General features: G+C 46.8%; 1 protein-coding gene across 4 annotated transcripts in view; it reads right to left on the reverse strand.

The window, feature by feature from the left end:
- The window catches only part of ATF6 (activating transcription factor 6), a 128644-nt gene that overhangs the window by 60205 nt on the left and 51347 nt on the right, over positions 1-17092 (reverse strand). For 2 of the 4 annotated variants that reach the window (XM_081121856.1, XM_081121855.1), the window contains exons 12-15: positions 13731-13844; positions 12431-12530; positions 8748-8815; positions 6910-7021 (exon numbers count right to left, since the gene is read on the reverse strand). In XM_081121856.1, the coding sequence (XP_080977982.1) occupies positions 6910-7021; positions 8748-8815; positions 12431-12530; positions 13731-13844 (394 nt within the window). Of the gene's footprint in view, positions 1-6909; positions 7025-8747; positions 8816-12430; positions 12531-13730; positions 13845-17092 lie in introns of all 4 variants that reach the window. The other 2 variants (XM_081121854.1, XM_081121853.1) reach the window with 1 other exon arrangement.

The raw sequence follows: 17092 nt of genomic DNA on the forward strand, positions 1-17092 counted from the left end.
TGCTTGACTACCTTCCATGATGAAAATAAACAGTGTGGCCCGGCTGGTGTGGCTCAGCGGCTGAGCATAACCTACAGACCAGGAGGTCACCATTCAATTCCCGGCCAGAGCACATATCCAGTTTGTGGGCTCAATCCCCAGTAGGGAGTGTGCAGTAGGGGGCTCGAGCTATGGTTTTCTCTCATCACTGATGTTTCTATCTCTCCCTCTCTTCCCCTCTCTGAAATCAATAAAAACTTGTTTTTTTTTTAAAGTGTGGTGGGGATGAAATGCTGGCACTGCCCCCTCCATCCAGGACACCACAGACACAGTACACAATACAGAGGGGCCTCAACATGGAGCTTACTTCATTCTAGAGCTTAAAGTGACACTGCGGTCCATTTAGCATCATAACTGAAAAATCATCTTCTCTGTCCCTGTACCCAGATACGTTACTGGGTGCACAGCTTCATGCAAATGGTAGCTAGCCTTTTAAAACTGCATCTCAACTCACTGTTTTTCAAAGACTGATTCCTAGGTTTACCTTGAGACGCAGATGGTCCTGATAAAAGTGATCAAGAAGCTTGTCTCTTACAAATTCTCTACACATTATGGTGATGGTGTCGATTAATTTAGAATCTGGTATAAAACTGATGGACTCGGCATCCGTTCATTTGTGGGCTCCCTCATTCAGTACTTAGACCACCTGCGCCACACCTGGTTCCAGGCTGGCTCATGGGGTAGAGTGATGACTAAGAGAGAGAAGGTCCCTGCCTGCAAGGTGTGTAAGGCCCAGCAGGGGAAACCAGCATTACACAGAAATCCCACAATTATTAGTTGGACCAACACCACCCTCCCAGTCTCAGCTAACCTAGTCGTCACTTGCTGGCTCTGGTGTGATTCCCAAGCTGTGAACTGAACGTCCTCAGAGCCCACCCACAACAGGCTCTTTATAGATTAGCATCCATGCCTGGAAATAAATGTCACACAACTAAACACCAAGTGTCAGGGTTCAGATTTGCTGACAGTGTCAAAGTTAAACAAATCAAAGTCCAAAATGAACAAATCACCACATGTGGGGGCAGGGAGGAAATGACACAGTGTTTCAGACCTTCATCCAGAGTCAGGTCATAAATTATCAGCTTTTCCTAACGATCATAATTGCTGCCTCCTTAATTAAGTTTGTTACATCACCAAAAAGCTCACACCAAATCTGGTTGATTTAACAGGCTACTTTGCTAGTTTTCTGACTTTATATGCAGAACAACTCCAAGACCATCTGCAAATAAATTAAATTAGAAATAGTTCTATTCACCTTTATATTTTTAAATCTCTTTACCATTACTAAAAACTAGCTCCTTATGTAAGATTTAGAAGACTTTTGATGTCTTAAGCAATATTTTAAATATGATTTTATATTTCAAAATCTGGTTTTATTCTATACTCTTCTTTTGTTGTAGTCCTACTGCAAATGAACAAACAAAAATTGTTCTCGACTTTCCCCAAGCTTTGCTTTAAAAAGAAAACGTTAAGCCCTGGCCAGTCTGGCTCAGCAGTCAAGGGGACGTGCCTCGGTTGCAGGCTCGATCCCTGACCCCCGTCTGATTCCAACCAATCAATGTGTCTCTGTCACAATGATGCTTTTCTGTCTCCCCCTTCCTTCCACTCTCTCTAAAAATCAATAAAAAATATATCCTCAGGTGAGGACAAAAAAAAAGAAAGAAAAGAGAAGAACACGTTAGTTCAAATGAATAAGCACAGACTTATGTCCCTTTAAAACATCTGTCAAAGTACATGGGTACAAGTAAACCGCAGTGGCCTCTACTTACCTTGACTTTACCTTTCTATCACTCCTGGCCTTAAACCCACTGTCCAGGCGGCCCCTCCTTCCAGGCCGGTGTGCCAACCCCCACGCCACTCCCCCTACATCCTAACTGCCTCTGGTCTAGATTCCGTCCAGACCCCTCCACTGTGACTGCAGTCTCCGGTGACACTGGGGTCCAGGTTTACAGAGACAAACGCGTCTTCTCCCTTCTCATTCTCAGCAAGCTCTGGCATCTGACGCTGCTAAATGCCTCCTTTCTGAATTCTTCTCTCTTGACCTCCATGTTTTAAAATAAGTGTCTTGTTCCCTCCTCCGTGGCACACTGTCCCTACCTCCTCCTTCGCCTCTGGTCACCTCCTCCACTCCCTGCAGGCAGTCCTTCCCCCACACCTTTACTTCTAAGTTGCATGTGGCTGGATTTCCCAGGGCTCTGTCTTTGGTCTTGTTCTCTTTGGAATATAAACCTAAAGTAACTCAAAGTATGTTGTGAACAGAGAGATCAATGGAATTAAATTCCAGGTTGAGTTCTTGGAGAGCAAAGATATTTAGATATAAAAGTTCCAGAAAGACAACACAGGGAAGTGATCAGAGAAACATAGACCCTGGAGTCACACTTTCACTTCCAAAAGGTGTTTTGTTGGACAAATGGATGAACCGCTCTGTGTCTCAGGCGCCCCCTCCGAAAATGAGGACAATAACTGCACCGCCTTGGAGGGACATGTGAGGATGCAGGATGGTCATGTTGTGAGCACTACAACAGTGATCAAGTAAACTGCAAGACCACCAGCTATTAAAAATCAAAAGTCTGAAATTTGATAGGGAAACTGCCAGTACCTCAGCTGTCTGCAGGGGACTTGGAGTCTTTCAGCAACAACTACTTTGCAGCTAAAGGTCTATCCATGTCAGAGTAGACTATAGATTTTTCAAATCTGCATTGTTATTTAAATTCCAAAAGTAATTTTAAACATCCATTGAGGAAAATTTCCCTCTTAGTTTCTGCAAACCCCAGCTCTAGTAACATTCTGAATTGAGGGCACAAAAAACAAGGTTCAAGGGTACAGATAAAGGCAGCGCACGCCAGCACCCATGGGGACTCTGAGCGCTGCAGCACCCACACCAGGCCTTGTACACAGACCATGCCTCATCCTGAAGGCACGCAACCTGAAGGGCGAGGTACCACGACACACAGAACACAGTGCAGAGCGAAGACCACTCGGCAGAGCCAGAAACAGCTGTCCCGGCTCAGGCGGACCTGCCACCTTCCTGAGACTTCTGAGACTGCATCACTCGAGGGCATCAGTACTCAGCGCCCGTGGGTATTCGATACCAAGACTAGTTCCAGAGGCCACTGAACAGTCATTTCCCAAACACACAATAAGATATTTTAGAGTGAGCAACCGAGAAATCCAAATTGATTTTTTGTGTTGCCAGCAGTCTGTTAAAGAGCCAAGGAACCAATGACTAAGCCCCTAAAGCCACAGCAGTAACTCACAGGGAGCAAGGAGCTTCGGATCAAACAGCCCTCCTCACAGGGACCTGGCGCCCACACACGCACAGGACCACTCCTCATGCTGCGATGTGCTGGAGGCTGGTCACCACAGTAGTGGCCGCTGTGGCTCAATTGCTTCCTTGTTGATAAATAGCAGACGTTTTTCTCCAATTATTTAAAGAGAAACCAGAAGCTCTCCAGCCTATTAACCCTACTCCCTGGCTTGAAGTCTGAAGCTGTATCATAACCTTTCCAACCATTAGGTTACTCTTTCCTGTTGTGAAAGTGTAACCTGGTAAAGTGCGTGACCTACAGTCACAGAGTAATAGACAACAAACGGAATTGTCCGGCAAGAGCTCCGCCGGCACTGCCGACCTGCAGTGATGGCGGGCGCTGGAGGAAGAGGGCTTTCTGTTCAGTTATTCTAACACACAGCACCAGAGCATAAAGAGGCTCCCCGTCCATCAGGGCAGCTCAGTCACTGCCCAGCTCTGCCGGTACCAGCTGTGTCCTCACAAGCCACTTCGCGTCCCCTTGCCTCGCCTCTGATCTACAAACAGGAGCAGGAATACTCACCCCTACGTGTGAGGGACCAACAGGGTGATGGAGGTGAAAGAAACCTGTGCGCTGCATTGGGCCTTACAGTGAAGGTGTCGGCGTTTGAATAAACTTCAATGAGACAGCCCTAGCTGGTTTGGCTCAGTGGTTAGAGCAGTGGCCTGTGGACTGAGGGGTCCTGAGTTCGATGCCAGCCAGAAGCATGTACCTCGGTTACAGGGTCAAACCCCAGCCCTGGTCAGGGCGCATGCGGGAGGCAACCGATCAATATGCGACGTGTCTCTGTCACACCGATGTCTCTCTCTCCCCCCTCCTTCCACTCTCTCTGAAGAGCAACGGAAAAAACATCCTCAAGTGAGGATTAAAAAATTAAAATTAAAAAAACACACAAAAAACTGCAATGAGACAGAAAAGGACCCAGAGAATGTCACGGGTGTGGTTGGTAAGGTCACAGCGCACACCTGGCAGCTCCGCTCTGTTTTCTTAAACCCTCACCCAGGGTATCTTCCCAGTGTTTTCAGAGAGGGGACCGACAGGCTCGGTGTGCTGGAGCTCCGACAGAGGACGCTGTCCTCCACCGCCCCAGCGCTACCTCGCCCTCTGCAGTCGCCTGTGTCCGCTTCTGGAGCCTCATTTCCGAGTCTCGGTTTCTGTCCTGTGCTCCTGTGTCCACCCCTCCCTCCCAAATACACTATCACACGAAAGTATTAAGAAAAAATACTCATTAAACTTACTGAATTTTTCTTACTAATGTATCCGTTATACCACACTCAACATGACTTGGAAAAAAAGTTATATTCTACCACCCCCTGCCCCAAATCACAGTAAAACAGAAACAGGGGAATAAGAGAAGTAAAACAGGGAGACCAGTTGTGAATTCCTGGAACTAAATGAGGTGGGGTGAAACTTCCAGGGGAGTCAAAGGAAGGAGCAGGACAAGGTCAGCAGACCCACAGGGGACGCGGGGGCAGGAGCACCCTCCCCTCTCCCACCGGGGCGAGTCAGCTCTGGGAAGGCGCCCAGCAGCTCCCCGTAACAGGATCAGGGCACAGGATCAGGGTGTGAGGGCTGCGCGTCTGGCAAAGGGTTCATCAAAGATAACAGTTATGACTAAACAACGGGCAGCTACTTCAAGAAGCATCACTTCTTTCATTTCCATTTCAGCAAGGACAAAGGCACCACCCAGGATTTAAAGAGCAAATTCCTTTCCCATGACACAGTTTATGGTCATCACGACGAAACGAGCTCCTTATCCCACTGCAAAAGCAAAGCGTCGCTGTCTCCAACAGCATGTCTATGGGAGCTCAGGTTTATCCTTACTTCTCCGTGATGTAAAGCGCCAAGATGAGATCGTCAGTCATCAGGAAATGAAGAGTGCAGACAGGGAGAGCCCTAACGGTTCCCCGACGTGAGACAGACTGTTGTCCACTAGAACAGGCGGTTATGGGGGTAGAAAATTCTCCAACAGCACCTGACACAGCAAACTAATGAGAAGTAGCTTTTACACACGCAAGACATGGGGAGGTGCAGGGAAGGAGCCCCACACCTTCCTCTGTAAGAGCAGTCCCTAGAAAAGCATTACTAACCTGACCTCAGCCCATGGCTGCACGGCTGCTACTTCTAACACCTGCTCGGCTGTTTTGATGAAATGGCAGGAGAACTGTGCTGAAGCTAAGTATTCTGCTACTTGACTGTTGAAAACATGCTTCTAGGTAAGTTGACAGCCCCAGCTTCAACACTTCTGTCCTCACATCCACCCGGGGTCCTCTTCATGGTGCTGGTTCCCATTTTTAAGTTTACTTTCTCTCCACTTTGAACATGATCATGTGGACACTATGGCAGATGCTTGGGTCTCGTCACCGCTCTTGGCTGCCCCCTGCTGTGAAGTGGCCACAGCTGCGGCTGTGCAGAAACACCAACTCCATCCTGAGTGCAGGGATTTGTGCAAAGGCGGGAACCATGAGATGCACCACTACAGAATTACAAATGTCCTGGCATATGTGAGAACTAAAAACATATGAAATGCTTGACTTCCCTCATCTTCAAGGGTCAAGTCTCTGGTCCTAAAGTTCTGAACTCCTCGGCATTTACTCCTGGGAAAGAGTTCCTGGGGAGTTCAGTGGTGACAACAAGCGGAGAATGCACTGTTTACCCCATTGTTGAAATACATTTATTTATAACCACACCCCCCTCCATAGTCTTTAGGAAAAAAAAAAGAAAAACCTAGGATACAAACCACCAATTCTGGCCCATTCATTCGTTCCTGGTTAACATACAACATAGAGATACTCATACGGCAACTCCATGAAGAATACATTTTCATTTTATAGGAACAATAGATGGAGTAAATAGCAATGTATTTTTCCATTTGCATGTAACATTCAAAAGTGCTCGTATGGCACTGCCTTTTGCATAACCTGACTAGTATCTACCACATCCCTCACCAGCAGGATAAATGTTTGCTGAAGGAGAGAGAGAACCAGAACCCCAGGACCAAGACCCAAACATCCCATGGTCACTGTGTTAACCAGCCCAGGACCACAGTACAAACCAGTCCAGGACCACAGTACTAACCAACCCAGGACCACTGTACTAACCAGCCCAGGATCACTATACTAAGCAGCCCAAGACCACTGTGCTAACCAATCCAGGACCACTGTACTAACTAGCCCAGGACCGCTGTACTAACCAGCCCATGGCCACCTGAAACTCACCTGTGCGACGTCGACTTCTCACTAACCAATGGGAATCCTACCACAAGTCTAAACAGAAACCTTCATCCCTGTAGCCAAACCTCTAAACAGTTTGGCTATAGGGATGACACAAACACCAGTAAGGAGTTTATGTTTCCTAAAGACAAAGTCCCTGCCGGGCACCAACCCCAAGTTCACTTACACAGGCTACAGGAGTCCAGCAGGTGCCACAGCACTGAGACAGCTCCACAGGCTCCCACAGCTACCTCGCTTTCCACGCTGCCTCTTGTCCCAGCGTCCAGCCCAACGCCTTGCACAGAGCAGGTACTCAAAAATGCATCCTTTATCCTTCCAAACACACTTACCCTTCTAAATGACACGACGTAAAACGTGTCTCCCCTTCTGCGGATGGCGTCAAAGAAGTCTTGATAACTTCTGGGGGAAGCGTAGTACACCTGGAGCTCACTCCCCGAGTTCCTGCTGAAAAAGGAGGCAGTGTCCTTACACTCCAGACTGTCACATCCTCTCAGAACTACTTTCATTCCGAAAGTACATTTCAGCCTATGTCTGCTTGTAAGAATTTCAGCCAAAATATGAGTAGCATTTTGGCAGTTTTTATAACATTTTGAAAAGCCCAAGGTCGGGAGATTTGTAAGATTCAATTCACTGACGCTAAAACTCTTGTTTCTGAATTGAGACTAAAGCGTCACAGAAAGTCACGTGCACTGAAGAGCATGTGAAAATCACAGAACATCAGGAAACAGATTTCTGCACTACTGTGCGCGATGCTGAATTCCTGGTAGCAAGGATGAGTCTGAGGGCAGCGCTGCTCCCCAGTCAGACCGGTGCAGGTCTCGCCTTTGTGGCTGTGGAAGAGGAAAGAGCTTAGGACTCGAGGACAAATGGCCTGGCTCCTCCTCACGGGGGTGTCCTCGGGGAGATCCACCTCTGAGCAACCCCAGTTCCTCATCAACAAAAGTACTGTGACTAGGTCAGGGTGTGGCGGTGCATGGGCACCCGCAGGGTCCTGTTCCCTGGCACCACTCAGTTGTAGGCATTAAAGAGCCAGGACAGAGCCTGGACAGCAATACCTCAGACACAGCCTGTCCCAAGATCCACTTAAATGACAGGGACACAGTTCTTAATAACAAGGATCTTTCACTGTTTAGCACAATGAGCCAATGTACATAGGTTAAAGGAGGGTTAAAGAAATAATACTTATTTTTCTCCCAAAAAACGCTTATGTGTTTCTTCCTTATATGGTCTTTTGTGTTTTTGATGAATGTTTATTTTTTCAATTGATCTTTGTTAACCTAAGAGGAAAAAAGAGTAGCCCTAAAAGGAAATTATAAGTGAGTCATAAGAACTTCCTTTGAAGTAATTCCATTTGCTCACTAGGCCATTTCTGACTATAACGTCTTGAATATACAGTCAATTAGTATCCTCGGCACTTCTGTTCTGTATGAACACTGAATCCACAAAGAGTGAACCATTCTCCTAAAGCAGGGTGTAGGGAACGTATGACCCATGGGCTGTATCCAGCTCACAAAATCATTGGGTCTGGCCCTGCCAAGGCAACCGCAGGCAGGACTTGAAATTCAATCAATCTTGGAGATTTTTCCTAGCTAGCTTTAAGTTGACAATATTGTATGGCTCGAGAATTATGTTTTAAATATCCAAATGGCCCTTGGCAGAAAAAAGGTTCCCCACCCCTGTCCTAAGGGGTCAGGTTGCAGGTGTTTTCATCAACGTGTAGCCTGGATTTCTGTGCTTCTGTTCAGAGACACCTTCCTGAACATGTACTGTTCACTAGCTAACACTGAACTCAGGGTGGCTCAGGCCTGACTGAAGCTCACCTAACAAATGCTCCCACACAGGGCATACAACCCGGCTTCTCCGTGCTTGAGAACAGCCACCAGCACTCCAGCACGACACTCAGGGCCATTTTAAACAGTGAAATCACCAAAAAAAAGCACAGGGCTGTGGAAACCATGGCACTGATACACCTGGAAAGGACACCTGCACTCACCTGGGAGCAGCTACACGTTTGCAAAGGACCACGAAAGCACCCTGAGTATTGATTTTGGGGTTACAAAGAAATCTTAGCAAGTAGGTGGATTCACAAATACAGAACAATGAACAGTGAGGGCAACTACAACTCATTTTCAATTCCTGGACCAGGTGTGCCCACTTTCTTTCTCACCTGAGGCTGGTGGTCTCTGTGTACTGGACAGCCATGAGCTGAGAGCTGGAGCCCTGCTCCAGAGCACCCTAGAAGAAGACAAAAAATTTAACGCCATGTACTGAAATTACATGAAGATCTCCCTGCACTGACTCATTCGGCATTTTCATTTACTGTACTCTCATTAAGGCATCTGTGTGGATTTTTTCATGAACAGTCCGACGAACTGAGTTTACATGATTCAACACCAACACGGAAGTGAGAACTCCTCTGGTCACATTCTGGGCTGAGGGATGTGTCTTCTGGAAATTAAGACATTTAAGAGACATTTCCCATGAAGTTTTTCTAAAAATAGCCCAAAAGCTTAGCTCAAATATCACAAGTTTTATGACCAAGTCATATAAGTATTATTGAAAATATAGCAATTTATGTTTGCTAAAATTATTTTCCAATGAAAAGTTCCTAAAGTGTGGAAGGTCTCCTTAACAAAGCGTGATCCTACTGTTTACGAGCTAACATGACAGTCTTCCTGCCTAAATACACCCATGGACTAAGCCACCCTTAAGGGAGCTCCCCAAAACAAGCAAGATTTGTCCCTAGATTCAGAAATGACCGGGCTGTAAATCACTGACTTACAGAGACGTTAGGCAAATAGAAACTGGGTATGACATTTACTCACCTAAGATTTACACCAATTAACAAATAAGCCTCTGAAAAACTGGCAATGAAGCTTTAGCATCTGTAGCTATAGGGATTTAGCAAAAGGTCACAATCAGCAAACTGTGAGACAGACGTCCACGAAATAAGACCTTACATAAACCTCCTTGTGCTGCCGACTTGTGCCGTTCTCCCGTCAGTTCCGTCACTTTTTGCTTTACGTATGTTGAAGCTTTGTTATCAGGAGCCTGTGTATTTAGAATTCTGTCTTCCTGATTAAACGTCCTCTCATCACTGTGAAACTTCCATATTCAGCTCCTATAAAATTCTCCACCTGCAAGTCTACGTTGTCTGACTAGTGGAGCCACCAGCTTCCTAATGCTCAATGTCTGCACAATATTGCACTTTCTCACCCACTGGTTTTTCATCTGTGTGCTCATATTTAAAATGTTATTTCTTGTAAACAACGTAGAGTTGGGTGTTACCTTTTACCTCTGCCTTTAAACTGGTGTGTCTACCCCCCTACCTTTCATTGCTAGTGTGGCCGGGATTAGGTCTGTTATCTTGGAATATAGTTTCTACTTCTCCTATGTTCTTTGTTTGTTCTTCCCTGCCCTCTTTTGGCCGAAATATATGTTTTTAGTATTCCATTTTTATTTCCTGTACTGGTTTTTTAACTGTACTTCTTTGTGTTATAGTTTTTAGTGGCTGCTCTAGAGACTATACTTTGGTCTTTAAGTTACCACAGCCAACCCTGAAGTATTATTTCAACAACATGAAAATTTCCTGAGAGTACACTGCGTTCACCGCCCCTACACCTTTCTGTTCTTGTCATTATATATTTTACTCCTACATAACCCATAAACCCCATAACAAACTGTTCGGAGTTTTGCTTTAAAAAAACAAGTCTTCTAAAGACATTTATATAAACACAAATTAAAGATATTTACAGGGGGGCGTTTATCTTCACTGATACTGGTCTCCTCACGCTGTCGGAGTTCTGCCTGACACCATTTCCTTCCGCCCAAACCCTTCCTTTACTGCAGATCTGGAGCTAAAGGATTGCAGTTCTCATCTGTCTGGGAATATCTGTATTGGGCCTTCACTTTGAAAGATATTTTCCCTGTCTTGACACTCTACCTTTTCTAAAAATTCAATCTAGGAAGAAGATAGAATTATGAAATGACACAAGCCGAATCAACTACATAATGCTTAGCAATGACAGAAATCTCAAAGAAATGTCAATTTGGCGGATATACTAAGGATCATAGTATACTCCTGCGTCCACCTAGCATCTGAAAGGGGTGATGTGGGGGGAAAGGCTGAAATGAGGAAAGAGCAGTAGGCAGAGCGGTGGCAGGCTGGCACTGAGGGCAAGTCAGGGACTGCTGTAAGCTCTGGTGTGGACGCAGCCTGACGGAGGTGCTTCCTTCCTCTGATGATCAGAGCTTCCTCCCCTGGCTAACTCAGGCCCCCCATCCTTCTTGTCCCTGTCACAGCTTGTTGTCCCACACTGCTGACCACTATCCACACTCACACAGACAGATGTGCACCCGAGATGCACAGAAAGGGAAAGACTTTACAAATCTCCCCCAAATGTTCCAAGACTGTGAAATTAACCAAAATTATCTTCATTCCATTAAAATTCCTTCCAGATTAAGGAACACCAACCACCCCTCACACAGTAAACTTTGTTTATTCATCTAATGAACAGGATAAAATCACAAGAAATTACATCAAAAGATAAGGCAAAGCAACTCATTCAGGTCAAGGATTTTAATCTAGGTCCATGAAGCCCATTCACCAGCTGTGGGATCCTCCACTCCGGCTGTCCCTCGCTTGTCCCTGCACAGCAAGGACACAAGCCCCAAAATGATGTTGTCAAATGTTTAGCCACCAGGGTCCTACTACTTTGGTCCCACCCACAAGCACCAGATCCAGAAGCAGGGGAACAAAGCACCTCTCCTCTGGCCAGAGTGCCAATGTGCACTGTGGGGGCATGAGTTCCGCAGGACCATTCTGCACACCGATGCCAGTGAGCAGCTATAGGACGCTGCGCTACCAGCAACACTGGTCATGGTTACCCACAGCCTCCAGAAGTACTAACAACCAATAAAGTTGCCAAAATCCTTGAACAAAAGGTGTTGGAGAGGCCAGAGAGGTACATACTGAACAATCCTAGACTGTCAGGATGTTGGAACCTGAGCTCGAGACCTGGATTCTTCAGTCATTGCTCAGAGGAAACCATGGGGTTGTACATCAAACTTTATGTGGGTGAGAAATGAATTTTTACTCCAGAAGCTACTAAGAATTTGAGTCTAGATGTTACAACTGCCAGCATTAATTACTTTGACAGTACCTCACTCAAGTGGAACCTCTCTAGAGAAACCTCTAAACACCCTATTTAAAGCAGCCACCATCTCTCAGTTCAAACTTTAACCACCAACCCTGCCTCTTCTTTAGAGAGCGCCTCTTACTTTGAGTGCACTTAAATATCCACATGCCTGTTGACTGTTCTTTTCTCCCACCATAATGTAAGTTCCACAAGGGCAGGGCTGTATGATACCCACTGCTGCGTCCCCGGGTCTGGGAAATGTTCGCCGGGAGCTGTGATGAACATCTGAGGAGTGAAGGAGTATGGAGTGACTATGAACCATGCCCAACTACACAGGTCCTAAATGAGCTCAGGGCACCCTCCATGGAGAGGGCCCTCCCTTCCAAGCTTCCCTACATCTCAACTCCCTCTTTTTGAAAAGCTCTAAGAACAAAGATAAAAAGTATTATCTATTAAACCATTTGTGCCCAAATACTTGGTATGGAAGTCTTGACAGCAAGTTTGGGGGAGAGCAGGAAACAGCAGTGGCTGCGCAGGAAATCTGAGGCATGCAGCCTGACCCAGTGCTGGCAACCCTGGGGAGGCGGGGAAGCAGGAGGCCATGGGAGGCGGTTACAGGTCAGACTTTCCAAATCTTCCAGGGACCAAGCAACCAGCTGGGGAAGCCTTCCTACAAAGACGCCATCCATGTGGGAGACGAGCAGAAACCCACCTGAAGGATGCGCGTTTTCTGCTGAGTGCCGGTCGTTCTTCTTGACTTGGTCCTTTCCACTTGGTGTCTGTGAACCCACCCTCGGAGTTCGTGATTTAACCTGTAAAACAGAGTCATTAATTTCACACATTACACAGGACTAAATGTCTCATCCCCGGTTAGGAATTTAACCACATTTTACAGGTTCCAAAGAGCATGCCAAGTGCCTGAGGATTCGATATCGCTTTTTGGGTTGAGAAAGCTAAGATACTTAACGTTCAGTTGTTTTTAGTAAGACAGGGATTGTCAGATGGTAGCCTCCTCAGTCATGAGTTCGAAATTCAGAGAAAACCAAAGCCAAAGGCCTGCTGAGCGTAAAAGTAGGATGAAGGTTTTCCACAGAAAGTGTCTCCTGCTGCTGCTCCTGGGCAACATCCAGGCCGCAAGGGAGACAGGCCCAGGCGCCAGCAACAGCAGAACATCAAAGCCTTGGAAAACGACGCTCCTGAGAGACGGAAAAGAGGCAACTCAAGTGCACTACATCCAACTGGCCAATTTCCAACCGGAAATTCAAAAGCCTAGTTCTGCTGTAACACTCTCTGTTCTCCTTCCTTCCCACAGCAGCTGATAAGCAGTGTCCCCTGGGCCACAGCTATAAGCAGTGTGACCATGTCCCCTGGGCCACAGCTATAAGCAGTGTGACCATGTCCCCTGGGCCACCACTATAAGGAGTGTGACCGCGTCCCCTGGGCCACCGCTATAAAGAGCGTGACCACGTCCCCTGGGCCACCACTATAAGCAGCGTGACTGCGTCCCCTGGGCCACAGCTATAAGCAGCATGACCACGTCCCCTGGGCCACAGCTATAAGCAGTGCGACCATGTCCCCTTGACCACAGCTGACTACTACCAGTCACAAAAAAGGGAAGGATCCAAAATCACAGAAAAAACTCAAGGGAGAAGCAGATAAGAAAAGTGCCCGGTGGGAAAGTATCTCTGGAGTCGTGCGTATTCCAATTGTCATCTTCCTACTGAGGAAAAGTCCGTTCTGCTGGTAGTGTCACCACCCCCAGTCTAGCACTCACTTGGATTTTTATATTAACATCACCCTGTGGTTTTCAAAGGAGGCATCTGAAGTCTACACCCCCAATACCACCCCATGGAATGAGCACACCATCTTGATCAGGTTGGCACAGTAATTGGACAACTGACATACCTGTGGTTACCTGATGAGCAACTCAGAGATTCCCCCATCTACTAGATCTGAAGCAGTTCTTTCCTAGGTTCCGAAGCAAACACAGCCTGCTTGGCTGCAGCACTGACCTGAGGGACTCCGTGGTGTTGATGAGCGGCTGGCACGGCGGGGGCGGGAGGTAGAGCACTGGCTCCTCACTCAACACCATCAGGGCTTTGTCGTTGGAGACAGAATGGTCATAGCTGAAACAAACAACCACACACGTGTCTCCTTGCATCCTAAACTCCTAAGAACTTTGCTATAAGACAACCATCACTAGCCAGCCAGCATGGCTCAGTGGTTGAGTGTTGACCCATGAACGAGGAGGGTTACGGTCCCATTCCCGGTCAGGGCACATGCCCGGGTTGTGAGCTCGATCCCCAGTAGGGGGCGTGCAAGAGGCAGCTGATCAATGACTCTCATCACTGATGTCTCTTTCTTTCTCTCTCCCTGCAATCAGTAAAAACATATTTAAAAAAAGAAAACCATCACTAGTATTACTTTTTCCATTGATTTTTTTAGAGTAGAAGGAAAAGGAGCAAAGGGGGGGGGGGAGAGAGAGAAACATTGATGTGAGAGGGACACATCAATTGGCTAACTCCCATACGTGCCATGACCAGGGCTGGGGAATGAACACGCAACCCAGGTATATGCCCTTGACCGGTATCGAACCCACAACCCTCAGTTCCACAGACCGACGCTCTAACCACTAAGCCACGCCAGCCAGGGCTAGTATTAACTTTTTATGGAAATAAAAACAGAGTAAATGGAACATACTGTAAGATAGAAGCAAATGTCATTTCCTGATTTCTACAAAGATACCATCATAATTTGTTTATCCAGCCCCCATTATTGAGCAATTATTTGCCAGAAGCTAGGGATACAATGGTAACACATGGCTCATGTGTTCAGGGAGCTCGAGGCATACGCAGTGCTGCAGGAACAGGGGTGAAATGGTGACCGGAACCTGGGGGAGCACCCACTGACTGGCAGGAAAGAGAGCGTCATGTGACCAGGGCTAAAGTTCTGCGGTCACTCAACCCTGTGACAACAGGACTGAGCAGCCTCTTCATGCAGTGTGTGGTGGGGAAGGGGAGCTGCAAAACTTGGAATCAGGAGGGATCTGAATTCCTGATACACATGAGGGGGACACTAGCCAGTTACTCTGTTAGCTTGGAAAACAGACGTCTGCCAGAGCCACGCTGATCTTTATACGAGAGCTCATACCCGGGTGTGTCGCAGGAAGCAGAGCCTGAGGTGGAAACAAGAATGGGAACTGGGGATGTTACTGCCAGTTCTTCCCTGCAGTCTGCTATTTACACTTTCCTCACTAAGAAATCTTAGATCTTAGATCTGTCTTGAGTTTCTCTATATATGATGCTAATTTTCTAAATCCAGAAAGGAAAAATTAGATATGCTAATTTTCTAAATCCAGAAAGGAAAAATATTAACACAAAATTGGACGTGGCTAGACTCATACTTTTCATTAATTCATTCAACAAATGTTTACTAAATACCAGCTCTGTGCCAGGTACGTGCTAGGCACTAGGAATCCAGCTGGGAACACGAGAAATGGGGTCTCTATCCTCAAGACCTTGATGTGGAAGACGGACTACATACAAGAACACAAACATAAAATAAACCCATCCTGTGGCAAGAGCTATAAAAGCAGCAGACGGCTCAAGGAAAAAAACCAATGGCCATGTCTACCTTAGAGAAACAGTCTGAGGAGGACTTGGGGTTTCAGTCGCGGACTAAGAACAAGCAGCAGCACAGGAAGGGCAGGGCGCTCACAGAGAAGCTGGTGTGAGAGGGCAGGTTAAGGAATTAAAGGAGACCACTCTCCAGCTGAGAGCTGAGCAAGAGACCCAGGCACATATGATAAGGAATTACTAAGGCACCAAGAATCGACAAGAGGGATTAATTTCAGTTTACGTCTACGCCTCACTACTGTACCACCAAAGTGGATTTAAAGGAGGCAAGGGGGGCTGGGAGACCATCAGGAGAGGGCTATGGTGAACCAGGCGAGAGCTGAGGCAGATGCATTGAGGGGCAGTGGAGAAGATGGAGATGGGTGGGATTCAAGGTGATTTTTGGAAACTACCAACAGCACTTGTTGAAAGGGAGGAATTGGGGTTTCTGGTGCTGAAAGAGGCTGGCAACTGAGTGCAGAGAGGGCCGCAACCTCCATGGTGCATGTGTCCATTCTGCAAGGTTAAAGCAGAAAAGTCATGGAAACTATTGCATAGAAGAGTGTGCGACTCAGAAGTCTGGAGGGAAATGAATTTGAGAGTCGGACACACAGACTGGACTGTGTGCTGAGTTATGGATGGGCACCTAGGCAGAAAGAAAACAAGAGTTCACAGCCCCAAACCTCGGGTCTGGATGGAGGAGGTGCCACAACTGGAACTCAAACACACAGCAGAGCCAAGGTTTCAAGGAAGGAGGGACCCACAGTCGAGTGCTGAGGAAGACCAAGGCAGATGGAGACGAGTTTCCATTAACTCTGGCAATGCTGGAGCCACCAGCCCCTTTGAAAAACATAATTTGGCGGAGTGGAAATGTAACTTAAGGTAAGAGACTTGTACAAAGGCCACACACAGGGCCAAGAAGCTACTGCGGAAACACAGATCTTCCTTGCAACTTAACTCACGTCCTTTCTTCTTTCCACCTGTCAGGGTGATGTTGTCTGGAATAAAACAGGCGATCTACACAGGCAATGACTGCACACACAAAAGGTGATCAGCCTAAATTTAGGTGTTGAGAGAGGAGAGAAGTCTGCCTCATACTTGGTAAACTTCGAGTGCCAGCAGAGGCTGTCTGCCGCACTGAGGAGAAATCAGTCCTGCATACTAGCAGAAGCGCAGAGCTGTCATCCACCAGGAGAGTCCAAAGCAGCTTTGGAAAATACATTTTTGATTTGTAATTTTATTCCACGTGATCAAGTCTAGTAATCATTTCTGCACATCTGTGCTGACTGGCTTTGTTCTATTAGCCAAAATATTCTTTGGAAAAGAAACATTTGATAGAAGAAATACCAGAAAGAGCCTGGGTAGAGCTGAAGGGGAGGAAGAAGGGAGACTCAGCCAGCATCCGTCTGGAGACAATCAGGTCCACAACCCTCTGAAATGGCCCAGGTTCCAAGTGGCTGGTGAAGCACTCAATGGTAAAATCCTAGCAAATAAAACTCCAGAGTCAAGGGCAGTGCAAACAGAAGTCCTGGACTCAAGGCAGGTCCTAGCTGATGCCTTCTATGGAGGTGACCATCCTTTCTCGTTTACCCAGGACAGTCCTGCCTGGAGCCGGAAATCCTGGCGTAGTGATTACCAACACTACCTTTCACTCTCAGAAATGCCCCAGATGGGTGACAAATCATATGGTCATCTCACTCTATACCACACATTTCTAGAACTGAAAAAACACATGCAGTCAACTATTAAATGACAAACAC

This window comes from Miniopterus schreibersii (genome assembly GCF_964146895.1).
Source record: "Miniopterus schreibersii genome assembly, chromosome: 19".
Classification (NCBI taxonomy): Eukaryota; Metazoa; Chordata; class Mammalia; order Chiroptera; family Miniopteridae; genus Miniopterus; species Miniopterus schreibersii.